This window comes from Mesoplodon bidens (assembly GCF_964165515.1).
Source record: "Mesoplodon bidens genome assembly, chromosome: 4".
Lineage (NCBI taxonomy): Eukaryota > Metazoa > Chordata > Mammalia > Artiodactyla > Ziphiidae > Mesoplodon > Mesoplodon bidens.
In genome coordinates this window covers 132,213,347-132,234,622 of record NC_138160.1, presented here as the reverse complement: position 1 = coordinate 132,234,622, position 21,276 = coordinate 132,213,347, and the positions used below count along the sequence as shown (strand labels likewise).

Here is a 21,276-nt window from a genome sequence, read left to right as displayed (position 1 = left end):
ACAAGATTTTTCTCTGGCATCCTTTTAAAACTTTATTTACATGTTCCAATTTAGCTGGAAGACAAAGCCAAGTTGCTTCCAGGACAAAAGTAAAACCGCGTGCTTCTTAGTGCTTCTGGTATGAGCCCAGTGCAGTGGAAGGCACACAGACATGCTTGGTTCATGTTTGATGTTCATTTGGCTGGCTGTTAGAACCTGTCCTGTGAGAAGGCATGGGGAGGGGTGGGGACAGGGGGTCGTCCAGGCTGAAGGAGCAAACACCGAGAACAAGCAGGGTAGGCGGTTCCAAATGCACTATTCCCTATCACTGGGTATTATTCAAGCAGGAACCAGCTGGATGGGCTTCTGTTAGGGATGTTGTCGAGGAGTTTCTGGCCTTTTATGGGAAGTGGACTAGATGCCCTCTGAGGCCCATCTCTACCTACTCATTTGCATATTCTTAGCTGTATTCATAGTCCCACGATCCCTGATCTCTGCTTCTTTTAGCATAGACACAAGGGATTTGCCTTTAAGTGCATGTAATAAGTGGGTACCAACATTGTTTATTTCCTGAGAAGTCATTTCACTCACTCATCCATTCATTCAGTGACTTTTTAAAGAACACCGTTACATGCAACTCACTTTGCCTGGTGAACTGGGAATTCATCAGTGAAAAGGGCAGACATATTCCTTCTTCCAGGAGCTTACAGACAAACAGGGAGGAAGGTATTATATAATTGGGTTTCAGTTGTGGATGAGATTGAGTTTGGAAGGGGGTTGAGGGACCTCAAGGATAGTATCTTGTCCCCAGATATTTAGTGTTTTCTTTCTCCACTAATGATGATGATGATGGTGATGACAATGATTATGATGGTGGAAATTGTTTACTGAGTGCTTATTTTGGGCCAAATATTACTATGAACACTTATAAAGTATTATTTCATTTAATTCACATGATAGCCCACGAGGAGGTAGGTGATACCACATTCCTTTTTTTACAGATGAGGTAATGAAAGCTCAGAGAAGGTAGGTCACTTTACTAATATCACACAGCTAATACATATAAAACCAGAATTCAAACTCAGGTCTGTCTGACCCAGAGCCACCCTTCCCACCTACTGCTCCAGCTCCCTAACTAGAGGAACCATACAGGAGCCAAACGTGACCGTGGGTGGTATTGAGATGGCATGTGCAGAAGAAAGCAGCCGAGCTTGGCCTTACAGAAGGCAGAGACAGCTTTCTCACCACAGGGGAGCAAGGAGATGAAAGAGCAGTTTCTTCTCAAGACTGATACAGCAAAGAGGTAGCAGCATGGAGCTGGGGGCTTGGATGAGCCGCCACATGGACCAGAGCTGCCAGCTCTTTTGACATTTCACAGGAGGTCATCTGCATCCACGTGGTGGAAATGGCTGACCACCCCGGTCCCCAAATCCCCCAGTAAGACCTGAGATGACCCGTCCTCCGTGTGTTTCCCTCAGCTACTTTGTGCACTAGAAATCACAGTTGCCCCTTGGTATCCATGGGGGATTGGTTAAGGAACCCCCGCAGATACCGAAATCTGCAGATTCTCAAGTCCCTTATATAAAATGGCATAATGGTATTTGCACGTGACGTACTCTCATCCTCCCGTATGCTGTAGGTCATCTCTAGATTACTTATACTACCTGATAAAATGTAAATGCTGTGTCAATAGCTAGAAATACAATATAAATGCTATGTAAATAGTTGCCGCTGTGCGGCAAATTCAAGTTTTGCCTTTTAGAACTTTCTGGATTTTTTTTCAAATATTTTTGACCTGCAGTTGGTTGAATCCGTGGACATGGAACCCACAAACATGGAGGGCCAACTGTATAATTTTAATGAAATTCCATCAGTGTACAGTTGAAAAGATACCCAGTGGGAGTTTGAGAGCCTGAGTTTGAATTCCACGTTTATTGCTGCAACTGTAGGCAAGATTTAAACTGAAGCCCTCTTATCGAGAGCCTGTGTCCCCCTTGCACCCATCCTCACCTCCTCCATGCTCAGCAGTCACATGGCACAGTATAAGAACATGGATTTTGGAGTTCTCTAGTCCTGGAGGGGAAGCCCAGCTCCATGACTTTATAAACTTTGTCACTGGAAAACTCACTAATCTTTCTGAACCTTAGTTTCTTCATCTGAAAAATGGGGATAATATTATCAACCTCCAGGACAATTATGTGGATTTAATAGGTAACTGTTGAAGTATATGTCATAGTATCTGGAATGTAGCAGTCATTCAATGAATAATAGTTATCACCATTGTTATTATTGTTGTAGTTACTTATTAGGGGTTTAAGAAATTCTAGTTCAATGGCTCAGGTTAACCTGGTCATCCTATTCTTATGATCACATCACTTGGCTTTTGCCAGATTCCTGAGAGCCAGACTCCACTGAGGAGTGCTTGCCTTCCCCCTCTGCAGATCAGTCATGTAACATCTTGGATTCTCAGTTCTCATTTCTATAAAGTGGGGATGAGGAATTCTCCCCTGCTTATGTCATAGGACTACTGCAAGGTTCAAAACCCAGTGGTGTGATTCATGCCAAAACATCACATGAGCTATAACTTGGTGTAAAAATGAAAGGAGTTGCTGTTATTGTTACTGGTGCCCCAGGAGGCACCATACGGTCCACACAGAAAGACAGCCAATACCTTCAGTCCTTCAGTGTTTCTCACACTGGGGTCTGCTGGACCCTTTATAAATTCTCAGAGCTCTGCTAGTTCTCTACAAGAATTTTTAAACGTTGTGCTTTTTTATTTCAATGAAAGTCAAATCATCAATATAAACAATTTGATCATTTGTCCCATGCTGTAAATACTCATGTTTGCCGTCTCAGTGGACTGAAGAATTTAACCATTGGCTCAGTGTTTCCTAAACTGTGCAGACACATTGTAGAGGTCCACATATCTTCCTTTTGAGAAACACCAATTTGTTCTAAGATTCGTGGCTGATGCATCACAGAGATAAAGAGCTATAACTCTGGAGAGCTCTGGCTGGTAGCTGTCTGCTGTGATCATAGTCTCAGAGCAGGGAGTGAAAACCGAGTCAGTGCTGGGCTTGGAGGCGGACTGACAGCCAGACAAGAGAGCTTGGTTCATCAGGGGGCTCCAGGGCCCAGGGGCTTCTTTAAGAAATAGTGGTAGAGTTCACCAATTCCTGCAAGGTTCAAGTTCACTTTATGGACATACCAATGCTGTGAAAATATAAATATACATCTACCCTATCATATATAAAATATGAATACATATATCAGCATGTATATGCACAGGCATATATATGCATGTATTCATATGGACACAACATGTGAGTATGTACAGATGGGTAGATTTAGTATATGAAGTTAGGATTCTTCACCTACGCAGAACACTTTAACTTTTTCAAGGCACGGTGGCATTCAGCAACATGTTTGGTTTCCCCAGTGACTCCATGAGCATATAGAATAGGAACTGTTATTCCTGATGTGGAAACTGAGGGCTGGAAAATTGCCCAAGATCACAAAGATACTAGCTGAGGATGGTATCTGGACAAAAAGCATGGCTTTTCTTTTCTGTTCTTTTTTTATGACTCCCTGTTATAAAGCTCTCCTCTCTGACCCACAGTCCCCTTCCATCCTCTCTTCTAGCGGCCCTCCAAAGCCAGAAAAATATCCCTCCAAAGTGCTGTGTTACAGGAATGCTGTTGGCTTCTTTGAAGCTCCTGCCTTCTGACAGGGACAGAAAGAACTGCAAAATAAAATGTAGCTCCCTCTTTTTGTTAAATCTTTCAAAAGCTTCCTTCCTTAGTTTCTAACTCTATTACTACACCCTAATCACAAACACTCTGAAGGAGGGGGTCAGTTCCATGCAGCAGCAGGCTAATTATGTGGCAGAATTTCTAAAAATTATCATCTTATAAACTGCTTTATTCCTCTGAAGTGGGAAGAAGGACACACAGCACATACTCGACTATGTTTCAGACTGAATTAATTAGTAATTTGAAGCCTAATTATCAACTAATCTATTGGAACATGCAAGTCTTTTGTATTTGGATGGTATATGCAATTTGCATCCTATTAGTTGGCCGTTGTAAGGATTTGAGAACTCACTAGGTCAGGGGAAAAAAAAGAATGCACATCAGAAGGAAACAGACACCCAAAGGGCTGACTTGGTGATGTTGTGACCGAGGGGTCACGGTCACTTGGCAACAGATGGAGCCTGGCGATGTAATTACCTGAGGTCTTCCGGTGGCTTTGAGGCCACTGATGTGTAATTTCTATCTTACCCTGGAGAGTTGATTATGCATGCCCCCAACCTTGCTCTGTGTGTTCTCAAGCAGCAGGGTGCCCACGTGGTCTGTGCTGAGAGATGTCCTGATGAAGTGGAAAAGGCATTGGGTGCTGCCCACTAACCCTGGTGCCAGGCCTAGCTCTATCACTGACTTGCTGTGTGACCCTGGCCAAGTCACACCATCTTGCTGGTTTGACTACAAGCAAATGTTTCCCTATAAGCAAATGAGACTTAGATACAGCTGACTTCCAAAGTCCCTTCTAGGACTAAGGATCTGGGATTCAAGGGATGTCAAGAGTTTTCTTCCTTATGAAGTCAAAAATTTCATCCTTGCAAATGTTTTTTTTGTTTTGGGTTTTTTTTTTTTGTTTTTTAAGATTTTTTTTGATGTGGACCATTTTTAAAGTCTTTATTGAATTTATTACAGTACTGCTTCTGTTTTATGTTTTGTTTTTTTGGCCGTGAGGCATGTGGGATCTTAGCTTCCCAACCAGGGATCAAACACACACCCCCTGCATTGGAAGGCGAATTCTTAACCACGGGACCTCCAAGGGAAGTCCCTTCCAAATGGTTTTTGAGGGTGAAACTCTTGGTTCCCCAAAAATCTTTGGATGGCCATCTGCCATTTAAAATGCAAATATCTCTGAGAAAAGTAGCATATATATCTATTAACAGCTGGGTCTAAATTAACCTATCGCAAGAAGTCCTTCTTATTTCCAGTCCTGACCTTGCAATATTAGGACAGCCAAGGCAAGGAAGTTTTGAAGGGGAAAGAAGGTTAAGCCAGGGATCTGAGGCTGGAGATCCACCCAGAAAGAGAGACAGAGCTTAAGAATTAGGCAACGTGTTTTAGATCCTGCCATTTTGACCTTTACATGTACCCAGCCCCTGTGCTTCTGTTCTCTTAATGATCTTTGTTCCAAAAGCAAGTAGAAAATATCAGTCTCTTGTTCAATTAATAATTAATATTACTCACAGGAATAATCAACACAAGATAACATTGCTAAAACTGAGTGATATAATTTGTTATAGACAAAAAGCTAAACATCACATCTTAAAGGAAACACCGAAAATCATAAAGACAGGCCAGGATAATAAGCAAACTTTGTAGAAAAAGCTATCATTAAGGAAATCTGACAATTGCTCAAACTGGCACATGGCAAAATTTGTTACTTATTAAAATTTGCTGGAAAATAAATAAAATGAAATTCAAAAAAAATTTGCTGGGAGATGCAACCACTTTGGAAAACAGTTTTGACTGTTTTGAGTTTCTCAAAGTATTAAACATAGAGTTGCCATGTAACCTAGTGATTTCACTCCTAGGTTTATGCTCAAGAGAAAAACTTGTAACAAATGTTCGTAGTAGCATTATTTATAATAGTCCAAAAGTGAGAACAACCCAAGTGTCCATCAACTGATGAATGGATAAACGAAATGGGATACATCCATATAATGGAATGTTATTTGACAATAAAAAGGAATTAAGTACTGATTCATGCTACAACATGGATGAACCTTGAAACCATTTGCTAAATGAAAGAAGCCAGTCACAAAGGACCACATATTCTATGATTCCACTTATATGCAACATCCAGAATAGGCAAATCCATAAGGATATAAAGTAGATTGCTGATTGCCTAAGGCTGGAGGAATTTGTGGGGTGATGGGGAATCACTGCTAATGGCTATGAGTTTCTTTTGGGGGGGTGATGAAAAAGTTTAAAAATGAGATTGTGGTGACGGTTTCACAATTCTGTGACTATATATAAAACCATTGAATTGTATACTTTAAGTGGATGAGCTGGATGGCATGTAATTAGCTCTTTAGAAGATAAGACAGGCAAAATGAAATTACATTTGGCTTTGGGAAAAAACTACTGGAAATATCAAACTTCATGATTAAAAAAGTAAGAGGAGCAAAACATGACGCAGGAAAAACAGACTTGTCAAAAACGATGGTCACAAAAGAAAACTCATAATTGTGCATGTTGCTCGGTAAAATTTAACATGTACAAAAAGTTATTTTATGAGTCAAGTCTTCACACCATGGAAAATGATTACACCCAGTAAAAATAACTGCAGCACATAAAAATGAAAATAAAAATTTTTTTTAAAAGGCAGCTTGTCTACACCACATAAAAAGGGAATAAAAACTAAATTGACATAATATTGTTTATGCTATAAAACTGTTTCTGGTTAAAGATCTGTCAGCGCTAGTATCATTATGATTTAAACATTTATATTTATAAACAGTAAAACTATCACTGGTGTCAAAATAGAGGGTCAAAACCAGTGGGGTCCAAACGTTCTGTGTCATTCAAAGATGTGGTGATTTTGTTCTTATCGCCAGTAGCAGAGCCGATTAAAGCTGGAATTGTGATGACTGAGGAAGGCCTGCCCACCAGCAGGATCTCTTCCAAGGAAGCTTAGAGGTTCACCTTGAGTGTGCTGTGGTTTGACAAGCAGGGATGTGAAGGGGAAAAGGCAAAGCTTGGAAGTGCCCCTCCCACCCACACCGTTCCCTCCAGCCAGGGACCACAGAAGCAAGCCGGGCCCCAAGCACAGAAAGACCCACCATTTGAGAGCCTTCAGTGTCCTCTACTCACCAGATTTGCAAGGATATAGTGGTAGCCAATGCCATTCTTCTCCAGCTTTACAATCTACAAAACACAACGAGAGGGGATGCATTAATGATACTGACAATTAAAGCTACACCAACAATAACCAGCAATTAACACTGAGTACTGAAAATGTGCCCTGTCCTATTCTAAGTACCCAAACTACAGTATCACAACCATCCAATGGTGGTGGCATTGCTGATATCCTTGTTTTACAGATGAGGAATTGAGACTTAGAGAAGTCAAATAAACTCCCTGAAGTTACCCAGCTATTAAGTGCAGATGTAAGATCTGACATCAGTTTTGCCTGATTCCAGGGGTAGAATAGTGTTATCATAACCCCAAGGTCCAGGGGCTTCCCTGGTGGCGCAGTGGTTGGGAGTCCGCCTGCCGATGCAGGGGACATGGGTTCGTGCCCCGGTCCGGGAAGATCCCACATGCCGCGGAGCGGCTGGGCCCGTGAGCCATGGCCGCTGAGCCTGTGCATCCGGAGCCGGCGCTCCGCAAGGGGAGAGGCCACAACAGTGAGAGGCCCGCATAACGCAAAAAAAAAAAAAAATAACCCCAAGGTCCAGGCTAAAATGCTCACTTCTTTCCTTCTTCCATAAAGCCTTCCCATACATAGTGGGAATCTTATGTTGTATTGAATTCCTTGTCACTGTTTAAACAACATCTGCTGCTTGGGTGGACAGATGGGTGGATGGGTGGAAGGATAGTCAAATGGGTAGGTGGATGATTCCACCCCAGTTCTTGAACTTCAAATCCTTGAATGGACCATATTCAGATACAGTTCCTTCTTTCCCTGAATTTTGTGCCTTCTTCCCTAAACCCGTTGGATACTCAGACATCAATGGGCCATTCAACCCGGAAGCTGGAAGAGAATGTCAGGATCATCTGGTCCGGCCCCTCACTGTACAGATGGGAAGTCCAGGCCCAGAGAGATGAAGTGATGTGTCAGATCCCACAGCAGTATGGTAGCAGTGTCAGGACAGGGACCTGGCTATTGTGAGCCTTTCCATATGATGCCTGATTCAGAGCCAGGGTCCCCAAACACCCGTCCATGTTCAGTGTGCAGACCAACCCTAATCATTGCAGGCAAGAAAATATTTGTAGAAAGAACTACCCAGCAGTTCGCTTGGGCATCCAGACATTCCACCCAGCAAGGAACAGCTAAGACCGCAGTCCTTGGTTTAGTCCTAACTCAGCCTGCAAGTTAACTTGATCTATTTCTGTATTGTTATTATTTTTTAATCATCACATTGAGGTTAGTACCCCCTGCTCAGTGCCTCTCTCCCCGCACTGTTGCAAGGACGCATAAAACACATGAGAAGCACTTGGGCTTCTTCTCTAACTGAATAAAATTTCAAGGTATTAACACCCACATTCAGACATCTACTTAATTGGATGTATGTGCATAGCGGCTCACATTTTTTTTTAATGTAGGGAATAATTAAATGCAAGCATACACAATGAATGCTCTGAAACAGTGGTTAGCATGTGAAATTCCAGACTATGGAGTGCCAAGACTTTTGGGATGATAGTTTTATTAATAATTCTTCATTACTTTTTCATTTTCTTGTCAAATGGTTTTTTGGTCTTTCAACAATGAGATACCTTTATCAGAAACCTATTCAGCTTCTAAAAAGCACAAAATAGCAAATAAAAGATAGTTTGAAACCCAGTGCATCCAGGCAGTGGATAACAATAGTCCCTGCAGGATGAAATTACAGGTTGAAACATAGGAAACAGCAGATAATTAATGACTTTTGACCAATAAAAATCAGTAATTTCATATGTTTGACCTAACACAAACCGTCCAACCCATCTACTCACCTACCTACCTGATGATGGCCTAGCTTCCCTTTCACAAACATTTATTAAGTGCTTACTACTATCTATCAAGCACTCTGCTGGAGATATAGTGGAAAGTGAAACAAGCATGATGCGTGCTGTCCTGGAGGTCACAGTTTACTGGGAGGAGACCCATACTTAAACAGATGAAGAGATACAGGTACATAGGGTTACAAACTGAGAAAGTTGTTATAAAGGTAATGTACACTTGGAGTCCCCTGCCTCACTCACCCCATCTCTTCAAAGCTCATTTCCACTGGATTGCCTTAATTCACAATCTTTGTGTCTGGAATGCCCTTTCCCATTCTCTCTAATTATTCATAACCCTTATGGCTGAGCTCTAATCCCAACTACTCTGTAAAGTCTTCTCTGATTAATTAATTCACTCAACAAATATTTATTGAACATGGGCCACATGCCAAGCTCTACGCTATGTGCTAGGGACAAGCTATGAACAAATGAGGCAAGATCCCCAGGCCCTCATTGAGCTGAGTTGACACTTTAGCAGGGAGCCAGATGGTAAATATATAAACAGATAAATGAACAAGATTTCAGCAGGTGAAAAGCACTTTGAAGACAATACAACAGGGTAAGGTGATGGATGGCCTGGTCCTGGTGTCCCTCATCCATCTCTAACTCATTCTAACTCATTCTGAACTTAATGACTGTATTACATAATTAAGTGTCTTATATATTGATAAAGCATTATATTCTAATAACCCTGTTCCCTGCTCACAAACCTTCACTGGCTCTCCACTGTTTACAGAATAAACCCCAGACTCTTTGGGGTGGTTTCCAAAGGTGGTCACAATCATGGGTTCATCTCCTTTTCATTGCCTTCCAGTAAACAGTTGACATCCTCCACTTGGCCTCTTAAGCCCCTCTGTGAACCTTGGCCCCTACATGCCCTCTGGGCTTCCCTACATGCTCTTACCTCCAGCTTAAAGGCTCTTTTCCAGTCAAAGGCTACCTGTAGATATCTAGACCCATCTCACATTTGGGATCTTAGAGCATTCATTGATTCCCTATTCTTCGCATTCATTCAAAAAATATTTACTGAATACCTGCTAGGTGCCAAGCACTGTTCAAGGCACTGTGGTTGCAGCAGGGAAGAAAACAAAACAAAAATCCTAATATTCTGGAATCCTAATATTCCAGTCAGGGCACTAGAGACTGAGACAGGCAGTTAATTCCCTATTTGGAATTTGGAATCATTGTCTTCCTCCTTAGGTTAGGCAGAACATTTGTGTTAGACTGAAAAGATCCCAATTACTGAGTGTGAGATAGTCTAGGATGATGCTGAGATGTCAGACTGCAAATCAGAAGATGTAACTTTTAGACTCATGGTCATTGTCACTAACTAGTTGTCTGAACTCAAGGCAAATCATTCAACCAGTATGACCATCAGTCATCCCATCTGTAAAGTATGAATGCAAATGGTAAATCAGGTGATTTGTAAGATCCTTTCAGCATTTGGTCTTACTTTTCAGAATAGAAGAATCCAACGATTAAAAAAGTTAATACACTGCAATCTAAAATATTCGTGCAAACAAGTTCCTTCCTTCCCAAACACAAGTTTGTCCTTTGACAGAGGGGGTAGCTATAGACAGCACATGTGCTGAAAGTTGCATTTTTAAAAGGTTGGGCCCTGTAGGCCGACCAAGATAGATTTGACTTCCTGCTTTCCTTCTATGTGAAATCCCAGGCAAGTGTAATCTCTTGTTTGTTCATTTATAGAATAGGGGATCTAGTAGAAGCTGTTTTTATAGAGATGATGTGAGGATTAAGTGGAATTATACATGGAAAGAGCTTGGCATAGTGTCTGGTATATGGTAAGCACTCAGAAAACAGTACCAACAGCTTTATCTTTACTATGGAATAAAACAGCAGGAGTCATCAGTCTTTAAGAATACCAACTTATCACTCAACACTTTCTCTACCTCCTATCTCATCTAATCTTCTTATCAGCTTTGTAGAACAGGGGCCTTCATTCCTATTTTACAGATGAGTACACTTATGCCAAAGAGGGAGTGACTCAAGAAAGCAGTATCATACCCACAACAACTTGAATGAATGTCTGGGGAATTATGCCAAATGAAAAAAGCCATACACCAAACATTACATACTATGTAATTCCATTTATATCACACTCTTAAAATAAGAAAATTACAAAAATGGAGAACAGGTTAGAGAGTGCCTGAGGAAAGGGAAAAAGAGAGGGAAGCCAGATGATGACAAAAGGGCAACACAGATGATCTTTATGGTGATGGAAATGTTCTGTACCTCGAATGTATCAATGTCAGTGTCAATTTCCTGGTTGTGATATTTCACTATAGTTACTATAGTTTTCTGAGATGTTACCATTGGGATAACTGGATATGTGGTACATGGGATCTCTGTATTATTTCTTACACAGGCATATGAATTTGTATCTCAAAATTAAAAGTTTAACTAAGAAAACAAAGCAAAACAAAAGAAAACCAGTACCAGTTGGCACTATGAATAGCCAAAATAGGTAAATCCTTACATATATCACTTTCTGTGGGGCAGGCTCTATTCTAAGTGCTTTACATGTATACATAGATTCTTCTAACCCTCACAAGAGCTCTCTAAAGGTAGTTATTATCATTATTATTATTATTATGCCCATTTTACGGATCAGGAACCTGAGATGTAGAAATGAAAAACCTGGCCCGAGGTCACAGAGCTAGTAAATACTAGAGCTGGGGATGTGAATCCCAGGCGGTCTGGCTCCAGGGTCTCTACTTTTAACCAGTACTCTATTCTGCTTTACTTAACTAGAATTCCAGTCCCATGACTCCAGCTCAAAAAACTCCCATCTCAATGGAAACAATTTTTGCTGGTTTCTCTCTCTGAGAGGGAAGCCAGATCCACACTTTGTAAAGTAGAACACAGAGTCAGCGCCTCAAAGAACCCCTGACTTTCAAAATCTCTCCTATTCAGTTCCCGAGGCCTCTGAGCAATTGCTGAGCTGGTGCTGAGATTCCCTGTGGGAGCCCCAGGGGTCTTGAGGGCCATTAACAAGCTCTGTCATGTTGTCAAGTACCTAAAACTGCCATCTTTAATTGTATAGCACTGTTCAAAAGTGATTGCAAAATCTACTTCCTTGCTAGCTCGTCTGAATACACAAATGTAATTTAAAAAGACAAGTGACCTATCCAATGACACATGCTTTACTTCTGAGAACTGGAGGAACCGTGGCTTAGAGATGTCTGGCTAAATACTACTGAGATTACAGTGCCCTTTCTTGCAATGGACAATCAATTAATTGCTCAGACACACGGATGTGTTCCAGGAAAGGGAGGTGCGTGGTGCCTCCTTGGACTCAAAACTGGTCAGTGGGCCAAATGGATGAGAAACCAAATGCTGGACCAGTGGGTACCAGAACTCGGAGCTGAAGCCAGGAATCTGGCTCTACAGGTTGTGATAGCACTTCACAAACTCTAAAATGCAATGTATTTGGCTTTTTAACAAGAAAAGGAAGCACTGGGGGTAAGTTTTTGGTTAACTGATCCGAGAACCATTTGAAGTCCTGCGTGAAGGCTCCCACTGTTTGCGCTATTCCGTAACATTGCAGAATTAAACTGTATGAATTAGAGAATGTGAGAAGGCAGGCCTCTGGTTTCATCTAGTCAAGAACTGTCTTTGTAACACCAAAGGCACATGGTCACCCCGCTCGCTCATGAGCTGTCTCCCACGCCCACCCTGAGGGCACTTGGCTGCACTCACTACCTGGCCCAGGATAGCACTGAGGCGCTCGGATTCACAGTCCACCACCACCAGCCGCTCCTTTTTCTTCTCCAGGTCCTGGAAGAGCATCCGGTATCCCTCCTCTGTGGTTGTCAAAATGTTGACGGCTGTCACCTGCCAGTTCTTCTCGGCCGCCGTGTCTAGGACTTTCTGCAGGACGGACAGACCTGGAGGTCGGGTGAGTAGGACAGAGAGGTGGCAGTCAGGATCCACAGGCATCACCCCACTTCCGCCAACCCCGCTCCTCCACTAAACTCAGCTCCAGCTTGCTCTTTGCAAGTCTGAGCTCACTGAGGTCAGGTTCTGCGTCTGTTTTGTGTTTCTGTTTGCAGAACATAGCACGCAATACAGTTAGTGATTAAACATCGAAGCTGAGGCTCAAATCCTGATGCTACAATATACTAGTTAAATGATCTTGTACGGACTAATTCACCTGGCTAAAATTTAGTGTCTTCAGTGGTAGAAGGGTGATGTTAATAACGTCCGCCTCACGGTGTCATCATGAGGATTGAATGAGAATGTCTCAAGCATGGCAAGGGTTTTATAAACATTGATTACTATTGGGTGTTTAGTAACTGCTGATTAAATGTGCTAATCTGATATCTAAACAGCGCCTAATAATTGTCAACCACGTTTACGAATGTTCAATATACCTCAGTACCTAGTGCTTTGCCTCTCACACAGTAGGTATTCAATCAGTGTGTACTGAATTAAGCTACTCTCTTCTGATTTATAGCTAAATGATAGAGGAATCCATTACTCAATACTGCTTTGTTTCATCTTTGGGACATAGATGGTGTATTAGTTTCCTACTGTGGCTGTAACAAATTATTGTAAACATAGTGGCTTCAAACAACACATTTATCATCTTATACTGCCAGAGGTCAGATGTTTGGAATGAATGTCCTTGAGCTAAATTCAAGTTATTGGCAGGGCTGTGTTATTTTCTGGAGGTTCGAGCGGAGAAATTGTTCTCGCCTTTTCTGATTCTGGAGGATGCCTGCTTTCGTTGGTATATAGCCCCTTCCAGCTTCGAAACCAGCAGTGACTGGTTGAGTCTCTCACATTATACTCTGACCCTGACTCTTCTGCCTTCAACTTGCACACTTAAGGACCCTTGTGATTACACTGAGCTCACCCAAATAATCCAGGATAATCTCTCTGTTGTTTTTTAATTAATTAATTTATTTGTTTTTATTTTTGGCTGTGTTGGGTCTTCATTTCCGTGCATGGGCTTTCTCTAGTTGAGGTGAGCGGGGGCTACCCTTCGTTGCGGTGCGCCGGCTTCTCATTGTCAGGGCTTCTCATGTTGCGGAGCACGGGCTCTAGGTGCATGGGCTTCAGTAGCTGTGGCTCGTGAGCTCTAGAGCGCAGGCACAGTAGTCTGTGGCGCAGGGGCTGAGTTGCTCTGCGGCACGTGGGATCTTCCTGGACCAGGGCTCGAACCCATGTCCCCTGCATCAGCAGGCGGATTCTTAACCACTGCGCCACCAGGGAAGCCCATCTCTCTGTTTTAAGGTCAGTCGATTAGCAACGTGAATTCCATCTGTAACCTTAATCCCTCTTGCCATTTAACATGACATATTCACAGGTTCCAGGAATTAGAACACAGATATCTTTGGTGGAGAGGGGAAGGTCATTATTCTGCCTGCAACAGATGGTTATTTCGTATTTTACTCTTGCATTATTAATCCATCTTTTGCACATGTATCATTTCTGTCTTCCTATAACATTGCTAATCCCTCCCATAGTGACCAATATGGTGCCTGGCATAAAGAATCATCTGTAGATGGATTCTGTTGTTTCTTCCTTTTTTTTTTTTTTTTTAAGGATAAGGTTGGTGTGCTTAAGTCTCACGTTTACTGGACGTTTACTGTGTGTCTGGCATTGCCCTGTTAGCTTTCCTGTCTTCAATTCACTTAATTCTCTGAGGTAGGTACTGTTATTATCCATGTTTCACAGATGTGGAAATGGAGGTTCAGAGAGATTTAGTCATTGGCCCAAGACCACACAGCTAGCAAATGGCAGAACTCTGAGTTCAGAGTTGTGAGGTGGGTGGAGTATGAGTATGGGCGCTTTTGCTGACTGACCCCAGAGATGATCCTCTGTAATGAAAGTTACATTTTTCTGCCTTTGCCACTTCCAGACGTCAGGCCTCATTATGCCACAATACTGACCTGAAATAACCCTTCTGCTGGTCATCCTCATAATGGCTGCTTGTCTGAGAAGGGAAATCATTAAAATAGAGAGAAGGGAAAATCGAAGAAAATAGAGTGCTTCTGGCCTCTCCTGCCAGCTAATTCTCATTGAATAACGCCTGCCTAACTCTTCCTGAAAAACCATTTCACAAAGCACTCTCCTATTCAAAAGTCTTCTAAGCCTCCCTAAAGGCAAGCTTCTGTAAAACCTCCTTTTTGCTCAGGGCAAAATTCCTGTGCTTCACTTTCCAGACCTTGTATGATCCATTTATTTATTTACAGCAATAATGACTGAGTTCTTATAGGACTATTTAGTATGCCAGGGGAAGGTAGGACAGTACAACAGAAGCAACACAGGAGTTAGAAAAAAGAAGAGAGTTTCCATTTAGAAGGTCAGGAAATAGAGAAAGTGGTGTTCCAGTAGGTTGCAAAAGAAAGGAAGAATTTGCATATGTAGATTTAAGGGAAGTGCATCCCAGAAACTGGAATTGTTTGAGTCAAGATGCAGAGAAGAAAAAAATATTGGAAACATTTAGAAAATGGAATGGAAAATTCAAAATTTAGGTGGAGGCAGAATTAGAAAGGCCTGGGAAGGTTGATGTTGATGCTGGTGATGATGATGACAGCGGTTAACATACATAGAAGACCCTGCGCATTGATTATGCTGTAGGCACTGTACAGGCCCTTTCTAGTCATTGTGTCATTCAGTCCTTACAACTGTATGAGGTAGAGACTGGTTTTATCTTCATTACAGAGATGAAAAAACGAAGGAATAGAGAATTTTATCCCCATTACAGAAGTGGTCGAACTGAGGCAGAGAGAGCTTGCCCAAAGTCAAACAGCTGGAGAGGAGGGAACATAGAATTCAGATCCAGGTCTGCCTGACTCCAGAATCTACGCTCCTAAAAGCCGTGCCATGAGCCACGAACCATGAGCCATTCAACTGAGGTCCTTGGACTTTGAGTCTGGGCTCAGGAGCCATGGAAACTTGGTAAGCTGTAGAGTGACATGGGGCGTTAAGACGGTTATTCTCTCAATGGACGTGTTTCCACGTGTGAGTTATAGATTAGTTACCAAAAATTCAGTTCACAGACATAAAACACTTCTGGATCATTCCTCCATGATCTCTGCCTTTCAAGAAGGCAGAGAGGCACCATTCTTCTTCCTGCTGATAATTTTCTCTTCATCCCTCCACAGTCCCCCTCCCCTAACCCCTGGCTTACCCCGGTCAGCATCATAAATGTAGACAAATTTTTGCCACTTGTAATGGTCGATGATACTGATGAGGGCATCCTGCAGCTCGGGACGCAGCTGAAGGACAAACTGGTTGGATGTGTCAACAGGAAAGCTCGGTGTAATGAAGCAGACATGGAGGGCCCCGCAGAAGGAGGTCAGCATGTTGACAGTCCTCCGTTCATAAAACCCAAAGATGGCATAGACTCCTTTAGAGAACTGGGAACAGACTGGAAGAGGAGAAGAGAAAAATTAATGGATGGAATATACTGCAAACATGCTGTCAGGTGGCTCTAAAACGAATTCATCCACTAGTCTATCCATCCAACCCATCATCCATCTGTTATCTAGCCATCCACCCATCCAACCAATCCATCACTCCATTCTTTCAACCCACCAATCTTTCCAACTGTCCATCCATTTTACCCATCTGTGCATCCATTCACCCAATCATCTGTCCAACCCACCCATCCATCTGTCGAATCCAATGTTTATTAGGTACCAATTCCATACCAAATGTTGTCATGGTTATTAATTATAAATATATGCAAAGCTGTTTTGTTTGCTCTTTCACTTTATCTGTACAATGCCTTTATTAAGGTAGGAAAAGGATGGCTGGGTCATTTTTTAAAGGGGAAAACCAAGGCTCAGAAAGTTAATGAACACGTCCAAGGTAGCACAGCTAGACCGTATCTGAGTTAGGCAGGTATCTTGAACCCAATCCAGTGATCTGTCTATGACACTGCCCATCACGTCAAGGCAAAGCACAATAAGATGCCTTAGGAAGAAGGTCTGTCAGCTTGCTGCTGATACACGTTCAAGAAAACAAGGGTAGATTTTCCCAGCCAACCCTTAGTTTTCAGTGTACATTTCTCTGCTGATGTTCATCTTGTGTTTGTACATCCTCCTGGCTGATTTTTCAGCCCCCCGCCCCACAATGTATCAGCCACAGTAGTAGCTTAGCTGTGTGAGCAACCCCACAGGAGCTATTTTGTAAGATCCCAGTGCAGTTACCTGTACTGGTTTGTGTTCGGTTACACTGCTGGTTAGAATATAATGCTAAAAAGTCCAAGGTTATGGGGCTAAGTCCAGGTAATTCCACTACTAAACTTCATTATAATATGTGATACAGGATAAGGGTTCATAGACTTTGCCCCAGTCAAGCGATCAACCCCAGTGCCAACCCCAGTGCCTGAAAATTACCGTCTTGATGTGGATGGTGAGGCAGACGAGTCATCCTCATCACAGTAGCAGTGTTTTAGGGCGCTCTGCCATATATGTTAAGCTGTTTAGTTCTCATCACGACCCTGTGACTTTGGTGTCATCAGTGTTCTTTTAAGAGGATAATGTTGATATTCCTAGATCTTCTGCTCTCTTTACCATATCACCTGCTTCCATGACCCCGTACTGCCTTTGTAGATGGGCTCTCAGATTATGCTCCATGAGCACTGCCCAAACGTGTTCCATGAACATTAGCCCCGCAGAATGCTCCTTAAAAAAGAAAAGGCTTCTTTGCTCAGAGAGATTTGGGAAATGGTGCAAACCCTGTCCTCCTCTTGGAGTTTCAAACTGCATACCAGCTACATAAAAGATGGAGAGGAATCCTGTTCAACTTTAACACAGATTTTGTCAAATCCATACGCCCCCAGGACCCTTTGTTGGTGAATACTTTTTAACATGTTACTGATGCACTGGGCCACGCTGCACTAAAGAAGGCCATTAGCCACTGGGACCCAGTTGCCTGCTGAGTCTCAGTTCTCAGTCAGTCCCTAGACCCTCCCTTCATGTCCCTGAAAGGTAATCTCTTAAAGACTGTAATGGAACCATACAAGTCATCTGTCTAACTTCCAGGGTAACCCAGCATACCATCTACAGGAAACCTGGCAGGTGCACTTTATTGTGTGTGTGTGTGTGTAAATTTAATTTTTATTTTATATTGGAGTATAGTTAATTTATGATGTTGTGTTAGTTTTAGGTGTACAGCAAAGTGATTCAGTTATACATATACATATAACCATTCTTTTTCAGATTCTTTTCCCATATAGGTTATTACAGAATATAGAGTTCCCTGTGCTATAGGGAACAAGTAGATCCTTGTTAATTGTCTATTTTATATATAGTAGTGTGTATATGTTAATCCAAACCCCCTAACATCTGCTTGCGTACTGAATTACTGGGCATGCACTGCTTCTCAAGGTGCCCAGTCCATTGACTGACCACTCTTTGAAACCAGAACCTCATAGGCCTGCTCTTAACCCACTCCACAGCCCTCCTGGTATCCAAAGGTGGCCCTCATGGACCCCAGCTTTATGGCATTTGGTTTTCAGTAGTGATGTTCATCCTCCACCTAAAAACCAGAGGGATCCTTTTAATTAGAAAAACAAAAAACAAAAAAACAAAGAAAACACACTGTTTCCCTTCCTTGTGCAAAAACCTCTTAAAAATTTTGAGGTTTCCCACTGCACACAGGAGAAATCCCCAAACATCTGACCATGACTCAGAGGCAGAGTAACCTGTCCCTTTGCCCCCTCCTACCTCACACCACTGCCCTTGCTCCCTGCTCTAGCCGCCTGGCCTTCGTTCTGTTCCTCCGGCCTCCACACTTGTTCTGCCCTGGAGACTCTGCCCTCCACCTGCAGTGCTCTTCCCTTACTTCTTTGCAATGCTCACTCCTTTTCAGCAATTTTATCTCAACTCAAATCTCACCTCCTTGAACAGGACTTCTTTCATCACCTCTTCTAAATAGTGATTCCACCCTCCCCTCAACCCTCTGTAAGTCTCTATCACATCCCCCTGTCTTATCTTTCATACTTGAATTATTATTATTTGAAGGTGTTTTCTTTTTTTACTTGTATGTATCTGTGACTGTTCCGGTCAGTGTTAATTCCCTAAAAACAGGGGTCTCGGGCTTCCCTGGTGGCGCAGTGGTTGAGAGTCCGCCTGCCGATGCAGAGAACGCGGGTTCGTGCCCCGGTCCAGGAAGATCCCACATGCCGTGGAGCAGCTGGGCCCGTGAGCCATGGCCGCTGAGCCTGCGCGTCCGGAGCCTGTGCTCCGCAATGGGAGAGGCCACAACAGTGAGAGGCCCACGTACCACAAAAAAACAAAACAAAACAAAACAAAACAAAACAAAAAAACAGGGGTCTCAGTTATGCCCCAAAGCCAGCATCACGCCTGGGACATGGTAGGTGCGTAATAAATGTTTGTTGAATGAATGATGAGTGCTTGATGAGAGCGCTGCACAAGGGGATGAGGAGGAACCATTGGGTCACCTTAGACCTCTTCCTCCCCTGCTCTGGGTAGGCGTCTTCTGAAGTAGCTATTTATCCTTCACTACTCACACTCTTTTCTCTTTCACCCTAACGAGGACACTCTAGCCACTTGCAGCCGACAACAGGCACTGTCTTTAAGTGTCTATTGTAATTGCCAGAATCAAGATTTCCATATATATGGATTTCTCCACCAGGAAGCATACACTGTATATTATTCTCCCTGTGTTAGATATAGATTTGTCAAAAAGCACAATCCATCTTACTGGGTGAGGTGTGTATGGGGAGCACATAAACCCCGTTAGCATATTATAATATGCTCTCTGCAGTATTTTTAGGATCTTTACTTTCCATACTGCAATGAAATATTATTTAGTGGGATATAAATCTCATGTTCCGATCTATTCCCTGACGACATCTACTTGGTTTCACACCTTTAGCTGGGTCTCTGGGGCCCTCATGGCCAGTGTTTCCTGCTGGAACTTTAGAAGTAGAGGAGGAATGGGTAAGATGGGGTGGAAGAAATGGGCGCAGATAGGCACGATCGAACCCTTACACACACGGAGGCCAGGATGTTTCCCCCGTCCTTGAATTATCTCCCTATTTTTCCCTTTTGCAAATCTCTTTTCCCTTAAATTGAGTGTGTTATTCTCTAAGGCTAAGAGGGTACGTTTAACCAGTGCTCCCTAAAAGAGCATGGCTTGGAGGTAGCCTGGCCTGGATTTACTCAAGTGGACCCTGGTCTGCCGAGTTGCTCAGCATTTGACCTTCAATCTGGCTCCTCATTTCAGCTAAGCCTGAGCAGCAACAGCGAGGGAGAGGGAGAGACTAAGAGTCTGTAGGCCCCAAGGCCTGTGGGAGAATGCATAATTGGTTACACGTTCAGAAATATAATTAGTTGTAGCACATTTCTTTAAATCTGTCAGAGTAAATATTCAATTAGAAAAGATAACTTGGTCTTGTAGAAAAAGTACTAGATTAGATGCCAGAAGACCTGGAGGATTCTTTTTGGTTTTATCACGGCACAGTATTACGTGACCTTGAGCCAATCCCAGGCTCTCCCTGCGCCTCAGTTTCCATCTGTAAATTGGCGCTTTGAACTCCATAAGGGTTAACATCTCTTCAAGCTCCGACAGTCTACGTCCTAGTCTAATGAGTTGAAAAATATTTACTGATCGAGCACACTTTGGTTATTTGCTCATCAGACTTGTAGCAGCCTCCAGTGCGGGTTTTCAAACCTAGAAATCAGATAAAGGCTCTGAGTTCTCGGATCCCATTGTAATAGAATCCTAGCACTAAATCTAGGTGCATTCAGAGTCTTGAGTTGTATTTAAGGTACAATTTTGAATGTGATAGGTGAGTTAGTTACCTAATAGAGAGGAGATGAGAGAAGGCAAATCAGAAAGGGGGCTAGAGGTGGAGTCCTTGTATTGTCAGGTACAGCAAGCCTGAGGGGAGAAAAGGGCACACTGAAAAGCAGCCTTGCAACCCTGCTGTGTACTGGTCCAGTCAGACTCTCAGGCTGACAGTGAATCAGAGCAGGTGGGACTGTGTGCGTGTCCTCCATTTAAGACAGCAGTGGCGCATACAGTGCCTGTATATAGTAGCATATTAGGAGCTGACGTTTGAGCACTTACGAAGTGTCAGACACCATGCCAAGGACATTCCCGTGCATTGACTTCTTTCATCCTGTGAGGTAGGTTACAAATCGGGAAGGGCAGGCCCAGGGCCAGCACAGTGCAAAGCTGAGTTCTGAAGTCCACCGATCAGACCACAAGGCTTGAGCTCTTGACCTCTGTGATATGCCACCCCTTCCCTCCCTCCAACAATATTGTAAAGAAACAGTCACGGCATATGGGACAGCTTCAGCTTCTAGAAAATCCTCTCAGGTAGCACTCTGCCTTCCTCTGTTGCCAGATCAAGAAGCATTACTGCATTAGGGTCTGTTGACATGAAAACAAAACCTAGAGACTGTCATACAGAGTGAAGTAAGTCAGAAAGAGAAAAACAAATATTGTCTAATCTCGCTTACATGTGGAATCTAGAAAAATTGTACAGATGAATTTACTTGCA

General features: G+C 42.8%; 1 protein-coding gene across 4 annotated transcripts in view; it reads right to left on the bottom strand.

Moving 5' to 3' along the window:
- GRIA1 (glutamate ionotropic receptor AMPA type subunit 1) overlaps positions 1 to 21,276 on the bottom strand; it is a gene marked incomplete at its 5' end in the record, with an annotated part of 317,420 nt that overhangs the window by 135,800 nt on the left and 160,344 nt on the right. For 3 of the 4 annotated variants that reach the window (XM_081232717.1, XM_081232716.1, XM_081232718.1), the window contains 3 exons: positions 6,870 to 6,923; positions 12,486 to 12,670; positions 15,925 to 16,164. In XM_081232717.1, coding sequence (XP_081088843.1) covers positions 6,870 to 6,923; positions 12,486 to 12,670; positions 15,925 to 16,164 — 479 coding nt within the window. The remainder of the gene's footprint in view (positions 1 to 6,869; positions 6,924 to 12,485; positions 12,671 to 15,924; positions 16,165 to 21,276) is intronic. The other variant, XM_081232719.1, reaches the window with a different exon arrangement.